Source organism: Patagioenas fasciata, chromosome 28 (assembly GCF_037038585.1).
Source record: "Patagioenas fasciata isolate bPatFas1 chromosome 28, bPatFas1.hap1, whole genome shotgun sequence".
Taxonomy (NCBI): domain Eukaryota; kingdom Metazoa; phylum Chordata; class Aves; order Columbiformes; family Columbidae; genus Patagioenas; species Patagioenas fasciata.
Genome location: NC_092547.1, coordinates 5,038,667 through 5,058,539, shown reverse-complemented (window position 1 = coordinate 5,058,539; position 19,873 = coordinate 5,038,667). Strand labels below are relative to the sequence as shown.

Here is a 19,873-nt window from a genome sequence, read left to right as displayed (position 1 = left end):
CATCCCCACAGCCCCATTCTGGGGACACCCCATGGATTCCAACCCATGTCCCCCCCAATCCCCAGAGCACCCCAAGGTCCCCCATCCCCATTCTGGGGACACCCCACATCCCCCCAACCCCAGAGCACCCCACGGTCCCCCATCCCCATTCTGGGGACACCCCCTCATCCTCCCCATCCCCAGAGCACCCCATGGCCCCCCATCCCCATTCTGGGGACACCCCACATCCCCCCAACCCCAGAGCACCCCAAGGTCCCCCATCCCCATTCTGCGGACACCCTATGGATTCCAACCCATGTCCCCCCCAATCCCCAGAGCACCCCAAGGTCCCCCATCCCCATTCTGGGGACACCCCACATCCCCCCACCCCCGGGACACCCCACGTATGTCCCCCCCATCCCCAGGGCCCCCCCCCGGGGTCAGGGTTCGGGTGCCCCTTGCTAAGTATGGCCAGTGCTGGGGAGCGTCCCTGAGTCACCGGGGGGGCCGGGGGGGCCCCAGGCCTGACTCACCGCAGCCGCCAGCCCCTATATAGCCTGGCGGGGCAGCGGGGGCCACGTCACCCCTGTGTCCCCCCCCTCGGGTTGCTGGGCTGCCACCCCCATGTATTGGGAGGCCAGAGGGTGACACTGAGTCACCCCGATGGGTGCGGGGGGGGGACACCCGGTGCGTGCCTCAGTTTCCCCGCTGGCGCGGTGCCCCGGGCTGGCGCGGAGCCCGAGCGGCGCCTGCTCTTCCCAAAAAGGCGCTGGAGGCTGCGGGCAATGGGGATTCGGGCACCGGGCCAGCCCGGGGGGGGCCCCCGAAACGCGGTGAGGGGGGGCACATAGGGTAGGGACACAGAGGTGACATTGTAAGGGGTGACACGCACGTGGCGCTGGTGTGCGACCCCCCGATGTCACCCAGGGCCACCACCCCCCGCTATGCGGCTGTCACCCCCCCCTCCATGGGGCTGTCACCCCCCTCTGGGGTTGTCACCTCCCTCTGGGGTTGTCACCCCCCCCGGGGTTGTCACCCCCCCCCGGAGAAAGGCAGCGGTTGGTTGGGGACACAGGAGACATTTCACCCCGTTATTTTTGTCCCCCACCTCCCAGGCAGCCAAGGAGCACCCCGATGTCAATTCGGGCCACCCCCCCAATATGCGGCTGTCACCCCCCTCTGGGATTGTCACCCCCCCCCGGGTTGTCACCGCCATCCGGAGCAAGGCAGCGGTTGGTTGGGGGGGACACAGGGGACATTTCACCCCGCTATTTTTGTCCCTCACCTCCCAGGCAGCCAGGGGACACCTCGATGTCACTTCGGGCCACCCCCCCCTAGGGTGTCCCCCCCGATGTCACCTCGGGCCACCCCCCCCTAGGGTGTCCCCCACTTTTGACCTTTTCCAACACGCCGATATTGGGTAAAACACCCCAAAATGCGGCCGCACCAACGCGGGCTACCGGGGATTAACCACGGGGGCGTTTTGAGGCTAAACCCGGCAGTTTTGGTGCTCGAGTGACGAGGGGGGGGCAGACGCTGCAAACCCCCCCGGTCGTGTGTGTGTCCCCCCCCGGGGCGACTTCAAAGTGCCGGTTCCTGCGCTTTTCCTTTTCCTTTTCCTGCCGCTGTTTGACGGTCGAGTTTTAATTAATTGATAAATTAAATATGTCCCCGGGGTGGGGCCACTCCTGTCGATGCAGGGGGGGCTCATTTGCCCCCCCCCGGGAGGTGTAAATGGGGGTGTAAACGGGATGGATCATCCTGCACGGAACAAACCAGGGAAAAGCCGTTAAACGGCAAAAAAAGCACCAAATCTCCCCAAAATCGCAGCGGGGGAGGACACAGACACACACACTTTTAAATAGAGGGGGGGGCAGCTCAGCAACTGCTCCCCGCCCCCCCCCCCGAGAGTAAAACCAAGGCAAAATAGGTGGAAAAACGAAGGGAAACGCCTGTGGATTCTCATCCGGTTTCCTAATGAAAATAAAGCGGGTTTTTCCATCCCCCCCGCCTGGGTTCATCCACCCCCCCCCGTTGGATCCAACCCCCCCCCCGGTTGGATTCAACCCCCCCCCGGAGTAAAAACTCCTGGCAAAGTTCGAACGCACATGGAACTTTTGCAAAACCCAGGGGAGAGATGGGGATTGAAACGAGTGAGGAAACAACAACCAAAAAGTGTGTGTGTGGGGGGGGGGATAAGTTTTTAACCATTTAGGGAGGGATTTGGGGGGGGGAAACGGTTCTGAGAGGGGACAGAGATTTGTGGTCGGGGAGGATGCTGAATAAAACCCGTTTTAAGGAGATAAACCCAAGTGGGCGGTTTGGGGAGGGGGGTGGGATAAACCCCGCCTATACATTCGGTAAATGGGTTTAAAACGTGTTTAAGGAGGTAAAAAAACCAACATATATTAAAAATTAAAGGCGGGGTGAGGTTTGTGCTTGGCAGGTTTAAGTGTAATGAGATGAGTCGTGTTTAGGCTCCGGCTCAGGAAAAAAAAGGGGAAAGAAGTAAAAATTAAGCTTGAGAAACAAACTTAAGGTGGAGAAAAACTTTGTGTTTAAGGTCCGGCTTTTCAGGAAAGAACCGCCCGGGCGGGCGGGTCCGGGATGTGCAGCTGCTGCCAGATGTGCAACAAAACGGTCCCGCAGCTGCAATTGTGGCGGGGGAGGAATTAATTGCAACACCAGATCGTGCTGGGGGGGGGGACACCTAGGGGGATGACGTCCCCCGTCCTCTAAATGGGGAAGAATGGGGGAAAATGAGGATTTCCCCCCAAATTGAGATTTTCGCCGTGACAGGCGTGTTCTTATTTCTACAGGAATTAGCCCAAATTTGTCGCGTTTTAGCCTTTTCTCACACACCCCCCCACAAAGAGGGTCTGGGGGGGTCCCTGAAATATCCCGAAGCGGGGAAGGAATTGGTGGGGGGGACAGAGAATTAGGGGGACACACAGAGAATTGGGGACACCCCCCGTTGCTGGCACATGGGTGTGACGGGTGTGTCTTGTGGCGGGGGGGGACACGGGGGACAATGTGATGCGTTTTTGGAAGGAATGCACAGGGCGGGGGATTAATGAGGCTTCCCAGCCTTTCCCCCGCCCCTTTCCGGGGGGGGGACCCATGGGAGCCTGAACACGAGGCAGCCACGTTGCGCAAGAGGCACCAAAATAGCCCCCCCCCGAGCCCAAAATGTGCCTGGAAACGCCTGTTTTGGTGGCAAAGAGACTGGGGGGGGGAACACTGGTGGCCGGGGGCGGGGCAGGAGTCCCCCCAGTTGTTGGGAATGGGGGTTTGGGGGTGGCTGGAGTTGGTTTGGTGACAATCGGTCTCTTTTGTCACTGTCCTCCCGTCAGAGTTTGGGGGTGGTTGGGGACAGGGGGATGTGGGGGAGACTGGGACGCACTGGGGGGGTTTGAGGACACATCGGGGGTTTATGTGGACACATTGGGGGGGTGACAGGGACACACTGGAGGTTTATGGGGATACACTGGGGGCTTATGGGGACATATTGGGGGGTTATGGGGACACACACTGCACACTGGAGCTGTTGCCCCCCATAACCCCCCCCATGCTGCCAGAGCCCCCTTGGGAGGAGGGGGAGCCATGCCAGGGGTCCCCAGGGTGTCCCCATCCCCAAGTCACACGGTCCCCTGGGTCCCCATCCCCTGGGTCTCCCCAGCGTCTGTCTCCTGGGGGTGCCCCAGTCCCCACCCCACAGTGTCCCCTGCGTCCCCCCCCAGGTGACAAGTCACTGCGCACTTTTAAATGCAAAATACTTTACTAAAATGACATTTAAAGTTTTCAGCATAAAATCTACTTAAAACCTGTGGGGGGGACTCTGCCCCCCAGTAGCGGCCAAAGGGGCACAGCCCCCCTGGCACCGCAGACCCCCAAATCCTGGGGCAGCGTCAGGCACTGTCCCTGTCCCGCTGCCACTGTCACTTGTCCCTCATGCGCCCTGTGTCCTGCGGCTCTCCCATCATGGCTTTGCTTTGTGAGTGCTGCTGGGGCAGAGCTGGGGGGAAAGAGAGGAGTTGGGGGGGTCGGTGTGGGCAGCACCCTAAGGGGGGGCACCCAGGGAGGGGACATTGTCACCCCCACAGGGTCCTACCTGTCGGATGGGAGCAGCAGGTTGTTCGCCCCAGCTCTGAGGATGAACGGTGGCTGCTCCTCCAGGTCCTGCAGCTCTGCAAAGGGGGACGAGACGGGGACGTGCCAGCCTTGGGGTGACACCTTGGGGTGACACGGGGGGCACTGGGGGACACTCACCAGCCTCCCAGTCCTCCTGGCACGTGGGTCCCTGCCAGGCCGGGGGGGTCTCATTGCGCGCTGTTGGGTTGCTGAGCGCTGAGTCTGTCCCTGCGAGGACACAGAGAGGGGACAGTTGTGGGTGGGGGGCATAGCTGAGCGTGGCCACTGGGTGCCAGGGTGGGGGGGGTCCCGCTGTACCGAGGAGGAGGTCGAGCTGGCGCTTGTCGGGGCAGGAGGCGATGTGGTGCTGGAAGGCGGTGCGGGGCACCCTGTGCCTGGCGTTGAAGGGGCAGGTGGCCAGTCTGCGCGCCACCCCCGGGTTGTTCTGGGTGGGGGGCGAGAAGGGGTGAGAGGCGCTGGGTTGGAGGGGCCGGTTGAGCCCCAGACCCGGCCCTGAAGGCCCCATCCCGGCCCCCGCTCACCTTCTCGCACTTCACCAGGTGGTACGGCAGCCTGGCCACCCTTATCTGGTGGCTTTTATCGTAGGGGCACTGGACGAGCTGCTCGGGGTCCATGATGGTGCCCAGACCACAGCCCGGCCCGGCCGTTCCCGCTCAACCGACTCCCAGAGGCAACGGGCACCGACGCGTCGCCATGGCCACGGGGCTCGGCTTCCGGCGCAGGCCGCTGTCACCATGGCAACGGGGCTCGGCTTCCGGCGCAGGCCGCTGTCGCCATGGCAACGGGGCCTGGTGGGGCGCCCGCGGCGCGGCCGAGTAGGCCCGGCCGGTGCTCTATGGGCCCAGGCGGTGCCGTATGGGCCCCAGGAGATGCTTTACTAACCCAGACAATGTTAGGTGAGCCCTGGGCTCTGCTATATGTGCCCCAGGTGGTGCTATAGGAGCCCTGGACAGTGTTATATGAGCCCCAGGTCGTGCTATAGGTGCCTCCAGGTGGTGCCATGCGGGCCCAGGCAGAGTTACATGGGCCCCAGGAGATGCTATATGAGCTCAGACAATGTTATATGAGTACTATATACTCCCAGGGTTGCACTACATGGGCCCAGGCAATGTTATGTGGGCTGTGGGCTGTGCTATATGGGCTCAGGATGGTACTATAGGAGCCTTGGGCGGTGTTATATGAGCCCCAGGAGATGCTGTATGAGCCCAGACAATGTTATAGGAGTGATATATAGGCCCTGAATGGTGGTATATGGGCCCAGACAATGCTATATGTGCCACGGGTGGTGCTATACAGGCCTGGTTGCTGCTATATGGGTCACGGTCGGTGTCATACGACCCTGGGTGCTGCTGTAGGGCCATGGCTGGTGCTATATGGCCCCGGCTGGTGTTGCGCAGTGACAGCCAGCGCTATACGGTCCTGGTCGTATAGAACAGCTGGGACTGGCGCTATGTGGCTGTAACGGTGTCACCTGGCCACGGCTGGACCTCCATGGCGGCGATGTCACGCAGCTGTGGTGTCACACAGCCGTGTCACCAGGCGCCGGCAGTGTCACGTGGCGGTGGCATCGGTGTCACGGGGCGGTGGCCCCAGTGCGGAAGCCCAAGAAGGGGAAGTTGGGGACGCGGGGGACACAAGGGCGGCCCCCCCGGCGCGTCGCCGCCATGTCGCTGCCCTCCATCTACCAGAACAAGTTCGCTGAGAAGCTGACGATCCTCAATGAGCGGGGACGGGGCGTCCTCGTCCGCATCTACAACATCAAGAAGGTGGGTGGAGGGCCGGGGGGGGCCTGGGTCCCTTCGAGGGGAAGGGTTGGGGTGCAGAACCCCAGGGTACCCCACAAATCTATGGGTAATAGCCTGGGACAAGTGACATGAAGAAATGGGGGTGGTGGCATTGCAAAGTGAGGGGGTTCAGATGGGGGGTCTGAGGGTTTTGGGGGGTCTGACGTTGGGGTGTCCCCACAGAGCTGCTCGGACCCCAAGACTCGGCCACCCTTCCTGAGTGACAAGGCCATGGAGCCGTCCCTCAAGTTCATCAGCAAGAAGTTTCCCCACCTGGACGTGCGGAGCAGCACGGTGAGGGACTGGGATGTCCCCTCTGTCCCCACCCCACTGTCCCCTCTGTCCCCACCCCACTGTCCTCTCTGTCCCCACTCCGTGCCAGCCCTACTGGGGCGTCCCCTCCACCCCCGGTGTCCTCACCGTCCCCACCCCATGTTGCTCCCATCCACTGTTTGCATCGTCCCCCACGTCACCCTGCTCTGTGTCACCTCGCTTTGTGTCACTAACACCTGCCTTCCTCTCCATCCTCCTCTCTTGGTCATCCTGCCACCCCCTGCCCCCTGTCACCCCACACGGGGTGTCCCTCTGTGTCACCACATCCCGGGTGTCCCCACTGTCCCTCTGCAGCAACACCTGGGGCCGGTGCACAAGGACAGAGGGGACATCGCCCGGGCGCTGGGACCCTTTTATCACACCTTCCTGGACGTCCTGGAGTTCAGGGTGAGTTGGGGTGCATGGTGGGGGACAGAGGGGGGCTTTGGGGGGAAGAGGGGGTTTTGGGGGCTTTTCAGGCCTGGGGGACACAGCGGTGACACGTCCCCTTGTCCCCTCCCTTCCAGGACCATGTCTACGAGCTACTGAACACCATCGATGCCAACCAGTGCTACTTCGACATCGTGAGTCAGGGGGTCCTGGTTAGGGGGACTTTAGGGGTGCCACAGCTGTACCCACCCCCTCACGGGCTGTCCCCCCCCCAGAACATCAACTACGACTTCACCAAGGGCTACCTGGACCTGGTTGTCACCTACGTGTCCCTTGTCCTGCTGCTGGCCCGCACCGAGGACCGCCGGCTGCTCATCGGCTTGTACCACTGTGCCCATGAGATGAGCCACGGTACCAGGTGGGGCTGCTGTCCCCACGGGCTGTCCCCACCATGGCTGGCCCTGAGGGCTGTCCCCAACCCCCGTGTCACCGTCCCCGCAGTGACCCCAGCTTCGCCCGGCTGGGACAGATGGTTCTGGAGTACGACCACCCCCTCAAGAAGCTGCCAGAGGAATTTGCACCACACACCAAGGTGAGATCGGGCTCCCTGTAACCACTGGGGCCTCATCCTGTCCCCATCCATCCCACAGCCCCGTGGTGATGTCCCCTTGTCCCCCAGGCTGTCACCAGTGCCCTCCTGTCCCTGCATTTCCTCTTCGCACGGCGGAACCAGAGCGCGGAGCAATGGCGCAGCGACCAGCTGCTCAGCCTGCTCAGCACCGCCGGCACCATGCTCAGCCCCGCCAGCTCCGACACCGTGAGTGACACCCGGGGACACCGCGCGGGGATGGGACAGCGCCCAGGGGGGCAGCTGGAGGGGTGACATGATGACACCTGTGTCCCCAGATGGCCTGTGAGTACCTGTCGCTGGAGGTGATGGAGCGTTGGATCCTCTGTGAGTCCTTGCGGTGACCATGGTCCCCAGCCCTACACAGGCACAGTGTCCCCAGCACAATGCACGTGTCCCCAGCCCCACATGGGCACAGTGTCCCCAGCATAATGCAGGTGTCCCCAGCCCCACGTGGGCACAATGTCCCCCAGCCCTACACAGGCACAGTGTCCCCTGCATAATGCACGTGTCCCCAGCCCCACGTGGGCACAATGTTCCCCAGCCCTACACAGGCACAGTGTCCCCAGCACAATGCACATGTCCCCAGTCCCACATGGGCACAGTGTCCCCAGCCCTACACAGGCGTCCCCAGCCCCACATGGGTACAATGTCCCCAGCCCTACACAGGCACAGTGTCCCCAGCACAATGCAGGTGTCCCCAGCCCCATGTGGACAGTGTCCCCAGCTCCATGTGGTGTCACCAGCCCCATGCGGTATCCCCAGCCCCACACAGGTGTCCCCAGCTCCACATGGGCACTGTGTCCCCAGCCCCATGTGGCCGCAATGTCCCCAACCCTACATAGGCACAGTGTCCCCAGCACAATGCAGGAGTCCCCAGCCCCAAGTGGGCAGTGTCCCCAGCCCCATGTGGTGTCCCCAGCCCCCCCGGGCAGCCTGTCCCCCTGTTGCGTGCTGTCCCCTGACGCTATTCCTGCAGTGGGGTTCCTGGTGTGCCCCGGGGCGCTGACCTCGTCCCCACAGTGCCTGGACCTGTGGCGGCTGGCGCTACAGGGCTCGCTTTATGTCACTCTGCTCCGCGACGAGGCCGTCCAGGTCCATAAGGTCACCGAGGAGCTGCTTGGTGGCCTCAAAGGGTAATGGGGGGGTGCCATGGGAGATGTCATGGGGGGTGCCGGGGCTGAGGGCTCTGCCAGCTGGTATCTTGGGTGCCAGAGGCTCTGTGGGGATGCCTGGGGCTCCCCTGGGTGCCAATGACTCTGTGGGGGTCCCTGGGGCTTTGTGGTGGTGCCAGGGGCTTGGGGGAGTGTCAGAAGCCCTGTTGGGTTTCTGGGGGGGCTCTGGGGATGCCTGGGATTTCCCTGGGTGCCAATGACTCTGTAGGGGTCCCTGGGGCTCTGTGGGGGTGCTGGGGGCTCTGTGGGGCATCAGGGGCTCTGGAGGTTCCCAGAGGCAATGTGGGGGTGCCCAGGGCTCTGTGGGGGTGCCAGGGGCTCTGTGGGGGTGCTGGAGGCTCTGGGGGTTCCTAGGGGCAATGTGGGGGTGCCTGAGGCTCTGTGGGGGTGTCAGGGGCTCTGGAGATTCCCAGGGACAATGTGGGGGTGCCCGAGGCTCTGGGGGGGTGTCAGAAGCCCTGTGGGGGTGCCAGGGGCTTTGGGGGTTTCCTGGAGCTCTGCAGGGTTTCTGGGGGGGCTTTGGGGGTGCCTGGGACTCCCCTGGGTGCCAATGACTCTGTGGAGGTGCCAGGGCCTCTGGGAGGGTGTCAGGGGCTCTGTGGGGTCCCTGGAGCTCTGGGGGGTTTCTGGGGGACTCTGGGGGGTGCCAGGAGCTTTGGGGGGTTGTTGGAGCTCTGGGAGGTTTCTGGGGGGGCTCTGGGGGTGCCAGGCCCCCCGGGTGCCGTGCCCAGCCCTGGCAGCCCGTGTCCCCTGGCAGGTATGGGAAGCGGGTGGCCGATCTCAAGGACTGCAAGGAACACGCCGTGGCTCACAGGTTGGGGGCTCCATGTGGGGAGCAAACCGGGTTGGGGGGACTGGGGAGGGTCCCAGGGTGACCCAAAGGGTGCTGGGGGTCCCAGAGGCCTCAAAGAGCTGGGGGTGTCCCAGGGGTGCCAGCACCCTTTGTGTGTGTGTGGGTGCCCCAATTAGATCTGCACCGGCCCAGTGTCCCAGCCCCCACTTTTGCCACCTGATGCCTGGGTGACAGGGGGGGTGGGGGGGTTGGGTGGCCTTGCCCCCCACCCTGACCCCCACCCCGACCCCCAGCGGGTCCCTGCACCGGGGCCGGCGCTCGTTCCTGCGGGGAGCCCTGCGGGAGCTGGTGGCTCTGCTGGAGGATCAGCCCGGGCTGCTGGGGCCCAAGGTGAGGGCCGAGCGGGACGGGGGGCTGGGGAGCGGGTTTGGGGTGCAAGGGATGTGAGGTGCAGGGTTTGGGGTGTTGGTGGTGCCTGGGTGCAGGATTTGGGGTGCAGGTTTGGGTGCAGGGTTTGGGGATTGAAGTGCAGGGTTTGAGGTGCAGGGTTTGGGGCACAGGGTTTAGGGTGCAGGGTTTGGGGTGCAGGGTTTGGGTGCAGAGTTTGGGTTTGGGGTACAGGGTTGGGGATTGGGGTGCAGGGTTTGGGTGGAGGATTTGGGGTGCAGGGTTTGGGGTGCAGGTTTGGGCTTTGGGGTGCAGGTTTGAGTGCAGAGTTTGGGTTTGGGGTGCAAGTTTGGGGTGCAGGTTTAGGTGCAGGTTTGGGTGCAGTTTGGGTTGCAGTTTGGGGTGCAGTTTGGATGCAGGTTTGGATGTAGTTCGGGTGCCGTTTGGATGCAGTTTGGGGTGCAGTTTGGGGTACAGGTTTGGGTGCAGGTTTGGGGTGCAGGTTTGGGATGCAGTTTGGGTGCAGGTTTGGGTGCAGTTTGGGATGCAGTTTGGGGTGCAGTTTGGGATGCAGCTTGGATGCAGGTTTGGGTGCAGATTTGGGATGCAGTTTGGGTGCAGGTTTGGGTGCAGGTTTGGGGTCCATTTTTGGGTGCTGTGGCTCTGCTCGTGCACGGGGCTGTGACCCCGGTGCCGTGTGCTCTGTGTGGGGGGGCCTCACCCCATCCCCCTGTCCCCTTTCCCCCAGGCGCTCTTCGTCTTCATGGCACTTTCCTTCTGCCGCGACGAGCTCACCTGGCTGCTGCGCCACGCCGAGCACGTCACCAAGACCAAAACACCCGAGGACTTCACCGACAGGTACCACGGCCACCCATGGGGGACACCCCAGCCCCGGGGGGCGGTTTTGGGGACACCGGCGCTGACGCTGACCCCGACGCAGCTGCGTGGCCGAGCTCCTCTTCCTCACGGAGCAGCTGCGGGAGCTGGTGCGGCGGCAGGCCAGGGTCCTGCGGCAATACCACGTCCCCTACCTGGCTCGTTTCGACGCCCTGTTGCTCAGCGATGTCATCCAGGTACTGGGGACACCGCCGGGGGCTGGCCCTGTCCGCTCTGCCCTGTCCTGGCCGTCCCTCACGCTGTCCCCGTCCCCGCAGAACCTCTCCGTGTGTCCCGAGGAGGAGTCCGTCATCCTCTCGGCCTTCGTCAGCTCCCTCTCGGCTCTTGCTGGCAAGGAAGGTACCGGCTGTGGCCCCCCTGGCCTGTCCCTGTCACCACCCAGGGACACATGTCCCCCAGCATGTTCCTGGTACTGCCTGGGGACCAGTGTCCCCCCTGAAGTGTCCCTGGCACTATCCAGAGACTGATGTCCCCACAGTGTGTCACTGGCACTGCATGGGGACCAGTGTCCCCTCTGGTGTGTCCTTGTCACTGCCCAGGCACAGATGTTCCCCAGCATGTCCCATCTGTCCTGGGAGCCCTGGGCCATGCTGGGGGGACAGTGAGGAGGTGACAGCTCCTAGGGGTCCTGGCGGGGAGCATTGTCACCCTCACCCTGCTCCCCATGGCCACATCTCCCCACATTTCTGTTTCCCCCCAGCTGACAACAAGGAGCAGTTTGATTTCACAGCGCTCCGTCTGGACTGGTTCCGGCTGCAGGTGCTGTCCCTGTCCCCGTCCTTGTCCTTGTCCTTGTCCCCATCCTTGTCCCTATCCCCATCCTTGTCCCTGTCCCCATGCCAATCCCCTTCCTGTCTCCCCATCCCTGTACCTGTGCTTGTTTCTGTCCCCATCCCGGTCCCCCTCCTTGTCCCTGTCCTGATCCTAATTCCCATCCTTTTTCCTTTCTCCATCCCCTTCCTATCTCCCCATCCCTGTCCTTGTCCCTGTCCCTATCTTTGCCCCTGTCCCTCTCCTTGTCCCTGTCCCCAACCCCAGCCTCTCTCCCCATCCCTGTCCCATCCTTGTCCCTGTTCCTCTCCCTGTCCACATCCCAATCCTCTTCCTCTCTCCCCAACCCCTTCCCTATTACTGTCCCCATCCCTCTCCTGCCATGTCCCCATCCCCACTGTCCCCGCTGTCCCCGCTGTCCCCACAGGCCTACACCAGCGTGGCCAAGGCATCTCTGCCACTGGGCTCCAACCCCGACGTGGGTCGCGTCATGAACCTCATCGTGTTCCACACCAAACTGCTGGACTCGCTGGAGGAGCTGCTGGCCGAGACCTCCGACCTCTCTGACCTCTGGTGAGCCCCTGCCTCAGTTTCCCCCCAATCCCCATGGGGGGTGACCCTGGCTGGGGGACTTCAAACCACATCCTTTGTCCCCACCCTGGCAGTTTCTACCCCCGGCCCGTGGAGAAGATGTTTGTGGCGACGCTGGAGGAGCCCTCGATGCTGCGCTACAGCATCGCCTTCCCACTGCTCTGCGGCCACTTCTCCCGCTGCCTCCACCCCATGTGCCCCGAGGAGGTGGGTCCTGCTGGGGGGGGACACAGGGGACATGGGGACACCGCAGGCATGTGGGGGTCGGGGACAATGGCCGTGAGGAAGCTGCAGATGTGACCCGCGTGCCGTGTGGTGTGACAATGTCATGGCTTTGTCCCCCATTAGTTAATAATACGCAATTTAAGCTCTTCAAAGACCAACCTTTACTAGAAGCTCTGTTACTTCATAATGACCATAGGGACAGGGATTGTGAAGCGGCACCAAATCTCTATAAGGAGCGAAAGGGGAAGGGTTATTATCTTAAAGCGCATATTTCAATCCCAAATAACATTACACATGATGGTGCTATACCTTGATCATTTTACAAAAATAGTCTCAGGGGTGTTCAAATGAAGTTGAGGGGAAATAAGAAACTGGAAAAGAACCCAGAGAATCCCATCAGCATTTTGCAGAAGGACAAACTTTGAAAATAATCAGAAGATGGGGAATTAATTGCACCATCTTACTGCGAATGAAACGGTTCCGCTCAGAATCAGAACCCTAAGCAGGAAGAACTATCCGCAGGGGGTTTTTAGGAGAGATGGTAATCAACAATAATATTGCTGTAGGATTATCTTCTCCCTTGGAAACTAAAGAAGTTTTACTAGCTAATATTTAAATAACTGTATATATTCTATACTAACGGCGGAGTTACAGAGGTTTTAAGCCAGCTCTCTAACCCAGTGGTCTTAAGAGCAGGTGAGAAATCACCCGAAGCGAATTCTTGCACAGGTGATGTGAGGGTCCTGTGGCTTTGTTCCCCGCAGTATCCGCACCTGAAGGCCACGGCGCTGGGGCTGTGCAACAGGTTCCTGGAGGAGATGGCCCGGCAAACCAGCGCCTGTATCATGGACGCCTGCGCCGAGCAGCACAACCTCAGCGAGCAGGTGAGGGACGCGTCTCTGTGGCCTTTGGGGTCTCCATCACCTTCAGGGTCTCTCTGGCCTTCAGGATCTCTGTGGCCTTTGGGGTCTCTGTGGTCTCCATGACCTTTGAGGTCTCCATCACATTCAGTATCTCTGTGGCCTTTGGGATCTCTGTGGTCTCCATGGTCTCTGTAGCTTCTGTGGCCTCCATGGTCTCTGTAGCCTTTGAGGTCTCTGTGGTCTCCAGGATCTCTGTAGCCTTTGAGGTTTCCATGACCTTCAGCATCTCTGTGGCCTTTGGGATCTCTGTGGTCTCCATGGTCTCTGTAGCCTTTGATGTCTCCATCACCTTCAGCATCTCTGTGGCCTCCGTGGTCTCTGTAGTCTTTGAGGTCTTTGTGATCTCCAGAATCTCTGTAACCTTTCAGGTTTCCATGACCTTCAGCATCTCTGTAGCCTTTGAGGTCTCTGTGGTCTCCAGGATCTCTGTAGCTTCTGTGGCCTCCATGGTCTCCATAGCCTTTGGGGTCTCCATGGTCTCTGTAGCCTTTGAGATCTCTGTGACCTTCAGCATCTGTGGCCTTTGGAATCTCTGTGGTCTCCAGGATCTCTGTAGCCTTTGAGGTCTCCGTGACCTTCAGGATCTCTGTGGTCTTTAGGGTCTCCATGGTGTCTGTGGCCTTTGGCACCTCTGTGCTCTCCATGACCTTTGTGTTATCCATGACCTCTGAGGTCTCTGTGGCCTCTTTATCCCCTGGGACCTCCTCGGCCTCCATGTCCTCCAAGGCCTTGGAACAACAAAGGCCATGCAGGGAAGACCTGGCAGGTCATGTCCTCAATCCAACCTTGGGGACGGTGACCTCTGTGGCCCTGGAGGCCATGGTTGGTGTCCCCAGTGCCATGGCCTGTGATGACCCGCTCTTGGTGGCCAACAGCTGCTGCCCAAGCACTGCGCCTCCACCATCAGCAAGGCTCGCGGCAAGAAGACCCCAAAACCACCAGCCAAGAAGGGGGAGCCTGAGCGGGACAAACCAGGTGCTGAGAGCCAGAGGAGGGACCGGACCTTGACCACCAAGTGAGACCTGGGGCTGGCCAGGGTGTGGTGGCCACTGGTGGGCACGCTGTGACCGTGGTGTTGTCCCCACGGGGTGGCTAACGGCGCTTGTCCCCTCACCCCAGCATGGACAAGCTGCACCTGGTGCTGGCTGAGCTGTCCCTCAGCCTCAACCATGTCCCCAACTTCACTGTCTTCGAGCACACGGTGACACCAGCCGAGTACCTCAGCAGCCACCTGGAGACACATCTTGCCAAGTAGGGACCGCGCTGGGGACATGGGACACGGAGGGGAGGGGACACTTGGCCACGGCCCCCAGACAGCCACCTCCTGTCCCCACAGAGCCATTGTGGCCATGGCGGGCTACAGCCAGGCCACGCAGGAGGTGGCCCGTCCCTCGGAGGTCCTGGTGGGGCTGAGCGCCTACGTGACCTTCATCCAGTCACTGGGACACTTGGTGGCCCTGGACACGGGCCGGCTCATCCGCAGTGTCCTCCTGCAGCAGACGCAGCCGCGTGACGCCGCCGGCAACCAGACCCTCACCACCATCTACACCAACTGGTGGGTGACACACCAGGACCCGAGGGGGTGGCCCTGGGGTACTGTGGGTCTTGGTGACAGCGACTTGATGTCCCCAGGTACCTGGAGGCTCTGCTGCGCCAGGCCAGCACTGGGGCCATCGTCCTGGCCCCTGCCACACAGGCCTTTGTCACGGTGTCACGGGAGGGTGAGCCACCCTTCAGCGCCGCCGAGTTCTCCGATGTCACAGGTGAGGGATGCAGGGATGCTGTGGGGGGTGGGATTGTCACCTCTCCCAGCCACACTGATGTCCCCGTCCTTGTCACCCTCACCACAGAGATGCGGGCACTGGCTGAGCTCCTGGGGCCCTACGGCATGAAGTTCCTGAGTGACAACCTCATGTGGCACGTGGGCTCCCAGGTCACCGAGCTGAAGGTGGGGGACCAGGGGACAGAGATCGGGGTCAGGGGACAGCGATGGGAGTCAGGGGACAGACCAGGATCAGGGGACAGGGACCGGGGTTGGGGGACTGAGAGAGGGATCAAGGGACAGGAACTGTGGTCTGGAGAACAAGACTGGGCTCAGGGGACAAGAACGCAGGTCAGGGGACCAAGACCAGGGTCAGGGGACAGGGACTGGGGTCTGGGTACTGAGATCAGGATCAGGGGATGGGGACTGGGGTTGGGGGACTGAGACTGGGCTCAGGGGACCAAGACTGGGATCAGGGGACAGGGACCAGGGTTGGGGGACAGGAACCAGCATCAAGTGACAGGGACCGGGGTCAGGGGACAGGGACCAGGGTTGGCAGACAAGGGATCAGGCTCTGGAGCGCAGTGTGACAGGGCAGCCAGGGCCACCCCAGGGACCATCCCCGTCCCCTGCCTGTCCCTTGGGCCTGCCAGCCAGCCTGGAGGGGACACAGAGGGGACAAGACGTCCTTCCTGGCTGTGTCCCCGCTGCCACCAGCCCCGTGTCCCCGCAGAAGCTGGTCAACGAGAACATGGACACGCTGGTGCAGCTGCGCTCCAGCTCCGGCCAGCCCGAGCAGATGGCAGCTCTGCTACCCCGCCTCACCTGTGAGCCAGGGGATGACCTGGGGACAGTGTCACACACGGCTGGGGACACACACACACACGTGTCCCCACTGTCCCCTTTCCTCCTGCAGCAGCTGAAAATGTCCTGAAGCGCATGACGATCATCGGGGAGATCCTGAGCTTCCGCGCCATGGCCCAGCAGGGCCTGCACGAGGTGCGTGTCCCCCACCCACGTGTCCCCCACCCGCGTGTCCCCCATCCGCGTGTCCCCCACCCATGTGTCCCCCACCCAGCAGCCCCAGGGGACACCAGGAGCACCCACCTTCTCTCCCCAGGTCTTCTCCCACCACTGTCCCTTCCTGATGGGCCCCATCGAGTGTCTGACGGACGTTGTCACCCCCGACACCGACATCCAGGTGGGGGCGACAGGGACAGGGTGGCACCTCCAGTGCTTGGGACACTGTCCCCAAGCTGCTGTCCTGTATCCTGTGTGTCACTGTGTGTCACTGCATGGTGCTACAGGCACCGAGTGGCACCGTGTGGCACCGTGTGGCATTGCACGGTCCCAGCTGTCACCCTTTGTCCCCAACCTTGAGCCTGTGTGTCCCCTCAGGTCACCCTGAGCATCTTTGAGGTGGCCTCGGCCGCAGGGATCCCCTGTGAGGTCGACCCCGCGCTGGTCACCGTCCTTGCTGGCAGCAAGACAGGTATGGGGACACAGGGGACACGGGGGGTGTCCCTGGGACCTGGGACCCGTGCGGTCCCCTCCAGTGTCCCCTGGCTCCCCGACAGAGGGCTCGTCCCCAGAGGAGGACTACAAGGTGGCCTGTCTGCTCCTGGTCTTCGTGGCCGTGTCCCTGCCCCTGCTGGCCGCCGACCCCGCGTCCCTCTACAACACCGAGCTGGACGGTGAGCCTGTGTCCCTCTGTCCCTGTGTCACTGAGCCCAAGGTGTCACACCTGGTGTGTGCCGGGGTCATCGGTGCCACATAAGCACAGCTGAGAGGCGGTGGGGACAGCAGTGGGGACGGCAGGACCCCAGGGTGGTGACCACGAACTGCAGCCAAGGGAGGAGACCTTGTGCTGTTCCCAACCTTCCTGTGTCCCCAAACTTCTGTCCCCAACCTTCCCCTTCCTCAGCCTTGCTATGTCCCCAACCTTGCTATGTCCCCAGCCTTGCTGTGTCCCAGCTTACCTGTGTCCCCAACCTTCCTGTGTCCCTCACCTTGCTGTGTCCCCAACCTTCCTGTGTCCCAGCTTACCTGTGTCCTCAACTTTCTTCTGTCCCCAACCTTCCTGTGTCCCCAACCTGCCCCTGTCCCCAGGCTACGCCAACAACATCCACTGCCTGGCCAAGGCCATCGTGCAGGTCTCGGCCGCACTCTTCACCGTCCACAACAAGAACATCGAGACCCACCTCAAGGAGTTCCTGCTGGTGGGTCCCTGGGGTCACCTCTGTCCCTTTGGGGTCACCTCTGTCCCTGGGGGCGGTCGTTGCTGTCCCTGGGGGTCACCTCTGTCCCTGGGGGGGTCGTTGCTGTCCCTGGGGGTCACCTCTGTCCCTGGGGGGGTCGTTGCTGTCCCTGGGGGTCACCTCTGTCCCTGGGGATCGATCACCTGTGTCCTCATGGCTCCCTGTGGTCCCTGGACGTCCCCACTACACCTTTGGGGTCACCTCTGTCGCTTTGGGGTCACCTCTGTCCCTGCGGGTCCCTACTGTCCCCAGGGGGTCCCCACTGTCCTTGGGGGGGTCCCCCTGTCCCTTTGGGGTCACCTTTGTCCCTGCAGGTCCCTGCTGTCCCCAGGGGTCCCCACTGTCCCTGGGGGATTCCCGCTGTCCCTGGGGGGTCACCACTGTCCCTTTTGGGTCACCACTGTCCCTTTTGGGTCACCTCTGTCCCTGGGGGTCCCTGCTGTCCCCAGGGGGTCACCGCTGTCCCTTTGAGGTCACCACTGTCCTTGGGAGGTCCCCAGTGTCCTTGGGGGGTCCCTGTTGTCCTTTTGTGGTCACCTCTGTCCCCAGGGGCTCTCTGCTGTCCCTGGGGCTCTCCCTGTCCCCGTGGGGTGGGGACTGTCCCCAGCTGTCCCCGTGTCCCCAGTTGGCCTCCGCCAGGCTCCTGCAGCTGGGCCAGGATCCGGACAAGCTCCGCGCCAGGAACCGCGACTCCGTGTCCCTGCTGCTGCAGCTGGTGGGGCCGGGGGGGCCGGGTGTCCCTGGGGGGCTCTGGGGTGTCCTGTGGGGTGTCCCTCGGTGGGTTTTGGGGTGCCCCTGGGTCCTGGGGCTGTGGGGTGCCCCCTGGTAGATTTTGGGGTGTCTCTGGGTCCTGAGGGGGCTGTAGGGTGCCCCTGGGTCTTGGATGGGTTGTGGGGTGTCCTTGGGGAGGTGTGGGGTGCCCCAGGTCCTGGGTGGGTTGTGGGGTGTCCCTGGGGAGCTGTGGGGTGCCCCTGTTTTCTGGGTGGGTTGTGTGGTGTCCTTGGGGAGCTGTGGGCTACCCCAGGTCTTGGGTGGGTTGTGGGGTGTCTTTGGGGAGCTGTGGGGTGCCCCTGGATCCTGGGTGGGTTGTGGGGTGTCCCTTGATGAATTTTGGGGTGTCTCTGGGTCCTGGGTGGGTCGTGGGGTGTCCTTGAATCCTGAATGGGTTTAAGGTGCCCCTGGGTGGGTTGTGGGGTGTCCCTGGGTCCTGGGGGGCCGTGGGTGCCCCTGGGGGGGCTCCAGCTCTGCCCAGCTGCCCCCCCATATGGGTGCTCAGCCCCACAGCTCCGGTTGGCCCCGGGGGTGCTGGATCCGGCTCTGAACCCCCGGGGGGGCCGCGCTGGGTGTATATGGGGGGTGTTGATATTCCGGGAGCGCTCGCCCGCGCTGCGCAGCAATTTAAATGCAAATACTTCAATCCAGAGCTGGGGAGGGAACACCCAGCGCTGCAGGGGGGGAAACTGAGGCAAGGGGGGGGTGAAACTGAGGCAAGGGGGGGTTGGTGACACTGTGCTCGTGTCCCTTCCCGCAGATGGTGGCCGAGTCGTCGTTCCTGACGCTGGACATGCTGGAGAGCTGCTTCCCATACGTGCTGCTCCGCAACGCCTACCGCGAGGTGTGCCGGGAAAACCTGCTGGCCAGGGCCCCCCCGCACTGACACGGCCCCCCCAGCAAACCCGGAGCACCCCCAGGTCCTTCTTTGGCCACCGGATGCCACCGTGGTGTCCCCAAGTGTCCCCGGCCTGTCCCCAAGCGTCTCTTTCCTGTCCCCCTGCTATCACTGAGCCACCCCCTCTGTGCCCCCCCAACATCAAACCCCTCCAGCCTGGCCCCCCCAGGTCTTCCCTTGCCCGCTGGATGTCACCACGGTGTCCCCAGTGTCCCCAACCTTCACTAAACCACTTTTCCCCCAACAGATGCGTCCAACTTGTGTTCAAGGGGGGTGGAAATTGGAGAATATTTGGGGCTGTGTCCCCGGGGCGTTCGGGGTGGGTCTGGGCTCCCCAGCACCCGAAGGTGGGTGTATGGGGAGGGTCCAGGGGCGCCATGACCTTGGCGGGGGGGGCTGTGACACCACCAGCATTCACCACCTTTAATTAAAGCTGCGTCTCATGTCACCGCCCCCCCAGCCCCGTGCCTCAGTTTCCCCTCTCCCCCCCCATTTCAAGTCACGTTCCTCCCCCCCCAATCTCAGGGTGTTTATTTTTCCTCCCGTGCAGCATCTTGGGGGAGAATTAATGGGGCGAGCAAAGGAGGCGGCGGGGCGGCCTTTGCCATTCCGCTCACGCCGCCTGCTCCGCGATGACTCACCGGCCACCCCGGGGGGGGGACAGCGGCTGCCGCGGCCCCCGACCCCCCCCAGAGCCCCCCCTCTACAACACGGGGGTCCCGGCGCTGGGGGAGCCCGAACGGAACCATCACCAAACCCGCGGCCTCGTCCGCCACTAATTCATTTATTAATCCATCCGAGATAGGGAAAAACAAATCGCTCCGGAGCGGGTTGGACCCCCCCCCCCCGCGCTCCCGGGGGGTTCGACTCCCCCGAATTAACGCCCAGAAGCTCCTGCTGAATCCGGCTCGCTGCAAAAGTCTATTTTCGCGCTCATCAATCACGATACGAAGCGGTAACGAGCTCCCCGCCGCAGCGCGGCTTTGTCTCGCGGATCTGCCCACGCCCCCCCCCATTTTGGGACCCCCCCCCCCCCGCTTTGTTCACAGCTCCTATTTGGGAGAGTCAAGGGACACCCCTCCCCGGGCAGCACCCATGGGTGCCAGCGAGCAAAGGTGACCTGGTGGCAGGTGGGGACATGGTAAAGCCATCGGGTGCAGTGGGACAACGGGGGGGT

General features: G+C 62.6%; 2 protein-coding genes across 3 annotated transcripts; one reads left to right on the top strand and one right to left on the bottom strand.

Annotated features, from left to right (window-relative positions):
• Nucleotides 1–3,738: 3,738 nt before the first annotated feature.
• GTSF1 (gametocyte specific factor 1) lies at nucleotides 3,739–4,841 on the bottom strand. Its single transcript, XM_071799885.1, has 4 exons — nucleotides 4,653–4,841; nucleotides 4,249–4,555; nucleotides 4,091–4,166; nucleotides 3,739–3,994 (listed from the first exon to the last, which is right to left on the bottom strand). Exons 1-4 carry the CDS (start codon nucleotides 4,743–4,745, stop codon nucleotides 3,793–3,795), a joined length of 678 nt encoding a protein of 225 aa, XP_071655986.1. The 5' UTR covers nucleotides 4,746–4,841; the 3' UTR covers nucleotides 3,739–3,792.
• Nucleotides 4,842–4,928: 87 nt separating this feature from the next.
• Nucleotides 4,929–18,940, top strand: NCKAP1L (NCK associated protein 1 like). Of its 2 annotated transcripts, XM_071799851.1 has the most exons (32): nucleotides 4,929–5,027; nucleotides 5,820–5,897; nucleotides 6,099–6,209; nucleotides 6,543–6,635; nucleotides 6,755–6,811; nucleotides 6,893–7,035; nucleotides 7,119–7,209; nucleotides 7,297–7,434; nucleotides 7,524–7,572; nucleotides 8,225–8,381; nucleotides 9,178–9,234; nucleotides 9,507–9,603; nucleotides 10,349–10,458; nucleotides 10,541–10,673; nucleotides 10,755–10,836; nucleotides 11,198–11,256; nucleotides 11,696–11,841; nucleotides 11,934–12,066; nucleotides 12,849–12,968; nucleotides 13,883–14,022; nucleotides 14,127–14,258; nucleotides 14,344–14,562; nucleotides 14,640–14,770; nucleotides 14,858–14,955; nucleotides 15,503–15,596; nucleotides 15,686–15,768; nucleotides 15,890–15,970; nucleotides 16,168–16,261; nucleotides 16,347–16,463; nucleotides 16,879–16,988; nucleotides 17,653–17,742; nucleotides 18,559–18,940. In XM_071799851.1, the coding sequence occupies exons 3-32, from the start codon at nucleotides 6,147–6,149 to the stop codon at nucleotides 18,682–18,684; spliced, it is 3,243 nt and encodes a 1,080-aa protein (XP_071655952.1). In that variant the 5' UTR covers nucleotides 4,929–5,027; nucleotides 5,820–5,897; nucleotides 6,099–6,146; the 3' UTR covers nucleotides 18,685–18,940. The 2 variants fall into 2 exon arrangements, with proteins under 2 accessions (XP_071655952.1, XP_071655950.1); XM_071799849.1 differs by lacking the exon at nucleotides 4,929–5,027 and having other exon boundaries at nucleotides 5,603–5,897.
• The last annotated feature ends 933 nt before the right edge of the window (nucleotides 18,941–19,873 follow it).